Here is a 6274-nt window from a genome sequence, read left to right as displayed (position 1 = left end):
TTGACTCAAACCTTGAATCAAATGGCCACCTTAAACAATGGGACAAAGAGACAGATGATGCCCTGAGTTATCTTGCCCCTTTCCTTTCCTATTAATGATATACAGGAACCACAAGTCTAATGTAAAGTTTGAATTTAACTAGCATTGTAACTTGATTTGGCTTCCACATGATCCCCAAAAATATGCTAGAACTAAAAGGAAATAAAACAATGACTTAAAATTATTTTCTCACAAGTCCAAGAGGTAATAGTGAAAGTGAAAGACCTCTGTGTTTATTAGACAGCAACTTGTCTTTTAAAAATCATATCGCTCATACTACCAAAACAGCCTTCTTCCACCTTAGAAATATTGCCAAGCTGAGAAACATCCTGTCTGTATCTGATGCTGAGAAGCTAGTTCATGCCTTCATGACCTCTAGACTGGACTATTGTAATGCATTACTAGGTGGTTGTCCTGCATCTTTAATAAATAGGTTACAGTTAGTCCAAAATGCAGCTGCCAGAGTTCTCACTAGGACAAGAAAGTATGACCATATAACCCCAATGTTATCATCTCTACACTGGCTACCTGTTAAGTTTAGAATTGACTACAAACTGCTGCTACTTACATACAAGGCTCTTAATGGTTTAGCTCCCATGTATCTAACTAGTCTTCTAACACGTTACAATCCTTCACGCTCTCTGAGATCACAAAACTCAGGACTTCTGCTAGTTCCCAGAATGACCCTCAGTTGTCTTTATCCCATTACATGAGTTTACAGCAGTGTATTTTAGTCAGTTTACAGATAAACAACTATGGCGGAAATAAAATCCTTCCATTCTAGCCTCTGTAACTCTGTGTCAGTAAGGTCTAGAATCACTTGTATCAGAAACTAGAGATTGTTTCCTTTCCAATGATACCAGGCACTCACAGCTTTGAGTGTCAAAGTATATGGGAGCTGTACCACTTTTAATTTGGGCATGTCTTTAGACAAAAAACATGAAATTTCAACAGGTTTTAAATATTATAGTTTTAATGCATTCTGCACTAAAATTACTTATTATTCAGAGCTTATAATAAGTGAAAATTGCATAATTATTAGAATGTTTGTCTAGTTTCAAGACCTAACAGTATTTTTAGTGACTAGATTTAAGATAAAATATTCTAGATTTAATGCAATTTGCACTAAATGTAAGTATTATTAAAAAATATTATGAAAAGAAAAAACTGCACAGTTTTAAGCATTTTTGTCTAGTTTTAAGATCTAATTGCATTTATTAGTGACTAGATATTTATGCTATTTTCAAGAATTATCAAGTCAATTTTGCTTACCCCATTGGCAGATTTTTTTTGCTTGATTCTAGTACTTATGTATGTCGCTCTGGATAAGGGCATCTGCCAAATGCTGTAAATGTAAATGTAGTACACTTTAACTAGATTTAAGCATATCTTGCTTGTTTCAAGAGGGGCATTTTTTGCAGTGTATAATATGGGGATTGGAGGAAGGATATATAATTGGATTTTAGACTTCTTGTCAAATCGGGCATTTTGTGTTAAAGTTGAAGATGCTGTATCCGATCAGCTGGATATAATAAATGGTATTCCTAAAGGGAGTGTTGTTACTGTAGCCCCATTCTGTTCAATATAATGATAAATTACCTTTGAGAATTATATCTAACTTTATGCAGATGATGGGGCCATGTGGAAAACAGGAAAAAATACTAGACAAGTGATTAATAAAATTCAGAATGCTATAATAAAAGTAGAGAAATGGACATATGATTTGGGATTTAAAATGTCAGTTGGTCAGACTGGTGCAGACTGGTCTTTACGAGGAGTGTTTGCCTGATTATTTTGTCAAGCTCATTAAAGACTTTTATTATTTACATCATTATTTAAATCAAAGGAGTAATGATAAAGCTGAGATAAAATCAACTTTCTTTACAGCAGACTGGCAATTCCAGAACCCACCTACCACCACTGTTTGAGACTTACACAACAGATGAGGGTAGATGAGGTTAGTGGGATTGTGACCTCTGCTCTGTGGACGAGAGCGTCTGAGACAGTACGAATTGAGTACAGAGATGGGTTTGAGGCAAATATCTGCAGTCAACCAAGAGTGAGATTTAAAATATGGGTTGGTAAAAAAGGACAAATTAGTACTAGACACTTATTTACAATGTGTTAGAGGTTTTGGGGATACAAAGAGAATGGGTTCAATTTAAATAGGTAAACCCTGCCCCCAATTCACACCTTAAGGGAGACTGAAACTACTCCTGATTAATCAGCTGAGAGAACAACAAAGACCAACACTATAAAATCAACAATGCTATAGAATATAACACAATTCAAATCAGACTACTCTAGAACAAAGCAGATAGTAAACTACCTTACCAGAAGACAATGTATTCAAAGAGAGTTAAAGCACACGTGTGTGTGCGCGTGCACACACACACACACACACACACACACACACACACACACACACACACACACACACACACACACACACACACACACACACACACAGAGGAATACAACTACAAAGACCAACTACAGTGTGAGTTCTGCTGAAGGGACATTAAAATATACAAACTGAAAACATTCATAACAAAGTTACTAATAAGCATTTATCTTTATTGGTAATGTAAACTTATGTTTATATGTTAAATAATTGTACATATAAGAAAATAAATAAATAAAATAAATAAAGACACATTGTGTTGTTCAGTTTCTCTGTGGCTGCTCTGCGACTGTTGCATAGGTCACACTGTCCAAATCAGGTGTTGAGTTGTTGTTTGCAGATCTGAATTTTCTTTTGTACTGAACACTGGCATAATGAATGTTTTCTTCCTGTAGAGAGATTCAGATGATAAACCAGTGTTTATTGTAAAAACATTAGCATTAGCTCAACATTTCTGTTTATTCTGTTTCACATACATTTGTTGTGTTATTTCATATTTATTTAAACATCATAACCACTTGATCTCATTTGAACCCCTTAAGCACTTTTATTGGATAAATAATATCCAACATCATAGTAATTGATTAAGAGTTCTCATTTATTTTTTTCTAAGAAGCTGCTTGTGAAGTTCTGACATTCTGTGTACAGGAGTAGATGTTGGTTGTGACTAGAAGTTGTTATAACCAGAGATTGTTTGTATAAAATATTAGAGGTTCAGAATGAGCTGGAGAGGATTCGGCTCATAAGTAACTCTTGGTAAGGGCAGACCTTGGTATAGGTAAGATATACTGATCAGGAGATGATGTGTATCTAGACAACGATCTTCCATCAGTTTTCTGTGTTTGAATAATGCTTATAAAATCTCAATGTAATGAATGATTGGGGCTCTTTTAATCCAAAATTACCCAATGCCCCTTTTCTCCACTACATACTGAAATTAGCATAGCCAAGTAATTCTCCATACTATAGACCTGTTCTTAATTTAAAGTTTCAACACTTTAATGCAGCTTAAAATGACAATTGCCCTGTAACATTCAGAAACATGTTACAAATAATAATAATAATAATAAGAAGAAGAAGAAGAAGAACACAGAGAAGAAGAAGAACAAGAAGAAGAATAAGAATAACTGTAAGAAGAATACGTATAAGACTGTATAACCAAGATTTTTGTATTTATTTCAGTATTTTATAAATTACAATGTATTTTCACCTGAACTGAAAAATTAACTGAATTAACTAAAATATAAGTAAAGTTACTTGTTTTCTAAAGGGCATTGAAACAGCTGTTTTTTTTTTTTTTGTTTGTTTGTTTGGTTTTTTTTTTAGTTTTTTGATGACTGCTAAGTTATGACTACATACAACTCTATGGGTATATTACATTTGCAATTACAGTATTTACACATTAAATACTCACTCACCAAAATATAAATATAATTATTAAAGTAATAATAATACAATATTTTTTATATTAATAGTAACATAATGACAAATTTTGTTCTGCTTTTTATACCTAATTCCACTATTTTTATTTCATTTGATAAATTACACTATGTACTATTGTGGAATCTATATGTGAGTTTGCCTTTTCTTTTACTGACATTTTATTACAGTTAAACAACTAATTATAACTTATTTTCTGTGTGTCTGAAATAGTTATCCATTACTTTGAAATTTACATTAGACCTACACATTTACATTACACCTAGCTGTTTATACTGTACCTAGAGTTTATAAGCTTAGTTTGGTCCAACACCAAGCATTTTACTGTGATACATGCTATAAAACTTTGTTTATTGGAAGGAAATTAAAAAAAAAAATCATTTTTAATTATTTTTTATGCTAGTATAGTCATTAATCTGAATGGTTTCATACCTTTTCAGTGGAGTCAGTAGAGTGACTGCAGCATGATAAATTTAATTTTCCTGAAAGAAAATTCCATTTTCATAAATACACAATTAATATAACACGATTACCACAAAAATTCGGTTCATTCACATTCTCAACCTTGAAGTTCAACTAGTTTTACCTTGTATCCTGCAGCAAAACACACACATGCAGATGTTCATTAGAGGAATTAAAATCATAGTACATAACACGATAATCCAGCAGTTCCCATTTCCCCCAACCTGCTGTGAATCTGGTGAAGGAGCAATCTTATTGCTGCCACCTAAAATACACACAGAAATTTGATAGATATTTTGAAATTGTTCATTTATTTGACAAAGATGTCAAATTTGTTAATACATAATAAATCTGATGACTGTGTGACTATGCTGGTGGTACTGTCAGGTGTCGGGAGCTACACATGTGTCACTGGCAAATGTGTTTCTAATGAATTGTACATTTATCCTTAGTCTTGAAACTTTAAAAAAAAGTTTAAACAGAAATATTTCCAAAAATACCTCTTAACACAAATAATTATAATATTTATAGTCAGTATATAGGTTTACTGTCTCTTTTACTGTAAGAAAAACTTTCTTAATTAAGAATTTTAATATATAAGTATCAGTAAATCTCCAGTAAATTCTCAAGATAATAATATGTAACAACATGAAATAAATATTAACTAATTCTATAAATAAATATAAAAAAACAAAGTACAGTATTAATAACCAATGTAAATAAAGTGTTGTTACTGACCTGTAAAGTTCAGACTGATGACTTTCCCAAACTGAATGTGTCCCTTGTTTCGACCTCCACAGTAATAAAATCCCAGATCTGTGTCTCTAACTCCAATAATCACTAAACTGACTGAACTGCTGCTTTCTGTTATAGTAAAGTGACTCTCATCTTCATTATAAACAACATGAAAGTGTTTGTCCACATTCCCTTGTGAGGTCGATATAATCTGCCTCACGCCTGCTGAGTTCATGTGATACCACGATATCTCTGAATAATTAGTGATGTTACAGAACAGAGTGACGTTTTCTCCAGGATCAACAGATAACAGATCAGCTGAAATGTTCTGAAGGAGACTCAGACTGATGACACCTGAAAGATCAACACCACATGAAGAGAGAAGATTCATCAGCACTCTGTAAACCTAACACACAGATCACAGTACATTACTTCCATGGAGCCGCACTTAACATATAGACAATACTGTTATATTTATATTTTAATATTTTATTTATATTTAGTGACATACGGCTAAGTACGGTGACCCATACTCAGAATTCGTTCTCTGCGTTTAACCCATCCAAAGCGCAAACACAGTAGTGAACACACACACACACACACACACCGTGAACACACATCCGGAGCAGTGGGCAGCCATTTATGCTGCGGTGCCCTGGGAGCAGTTGGGGGAGTTCGGTGCCTTGCTCAAGGGCACCTCAGTCGTGATATTGCCGGCCCGAGACTCGAACCCACAACCTTAGTGTTAGGAGTCAAACTCTCTAGCCATTAGGCTGTGACTAATTTTAATTAATCTCTCTTCAGCTAATGTGGACAGTCCAAAATGTAAAAAAGCTAAATGATAATATTAAAAAATATTAATGATTATAATATTCAGTAATAAAAATAATAATAATAATTAATGAACTCACCAATCATCAGCTGTAGATTAAACCCACTCAGGAACTCTGCCATGTCTAACACACATCCTCCACTGAACATGTGAACAGACACTTAGTGGAATAAAAAGTCTTGTGTTTCTGCTTTTTTCCGGTTTAACTTCTTCAGCCACGAGACCCTACATCCTGTCTCCTGTTCTGTTCTGGTGTTCAATAAGCTTCTGAAATCTCATTTTATATTCTCACATTTATTCTTATAACTCATTAGTTTATTAGTTACTTTAATCTGCTGTCCTGACTGTTAGAGCTGAGATGA

At 33.6% G+C, this 6274-nt stretch overlaps 1 protein-coding gene across 2 annotated transcripts; it reads right to left on the bottom strand.

Moving 5' to 3' along the window:
- Window positions 1–2464: 2464 nt before the first annotated feature.
- Window positions 2465–6252, bottom strand: LOC113653828. 2 transcript variants are annotated; one of them, XM_027163664.2, is made up of 5 exons: window positions 5992–6252; window positions 5084–5486; window positions 4470–4610; window positions 4316–4365; window positions 2465–2832 (listed from the first exon to the last, which is right to left on the bottom strand). In XM_027163664.2, the coding sequence occupies exons 2-5, from the start codon at window positions 5469–5471 to the stop codon at window positions 2707–2709; spliced, it is 705 nt and encodes a 234-aa protein (XP_027019465.2). In that variant the 5' UTR covers window positions 5472–5486; window positions 5992–6252; the 3' UTR covers window positions 2465–2706. The 2 variants fall into 2 exon arrangements, with proteins under 2 accessions (XP_027019465.2, XP_027019464.2); XM_027163663.2 differs by having other exon boundaries at window positions 5084–5434; window positions 5992–6240.
- Between the last annotated feature and the right edge of the window lie 22 nt (window positions 6253–6274).

This window comes from Tachysurus fulvidraco, chromosome 10, assembly GCF_022655615.1.
Source record: "Tachysurus fulvidraco isolate hzauxx_2018 chromosome 10, HZAU_PFXX_2.0, whole genome shotgun sequence".
Taxonomy (NCBI): domain Eukaryota; kingdom Metazoa; phylum Chordata; class Actinopteri; order Siluriformes; family Bagridae; genus Tachysurus; species Tachysurus fulvidraco.
This window is presented reverse-complemented; position numbering and strand designations above follow the sequence as displayed.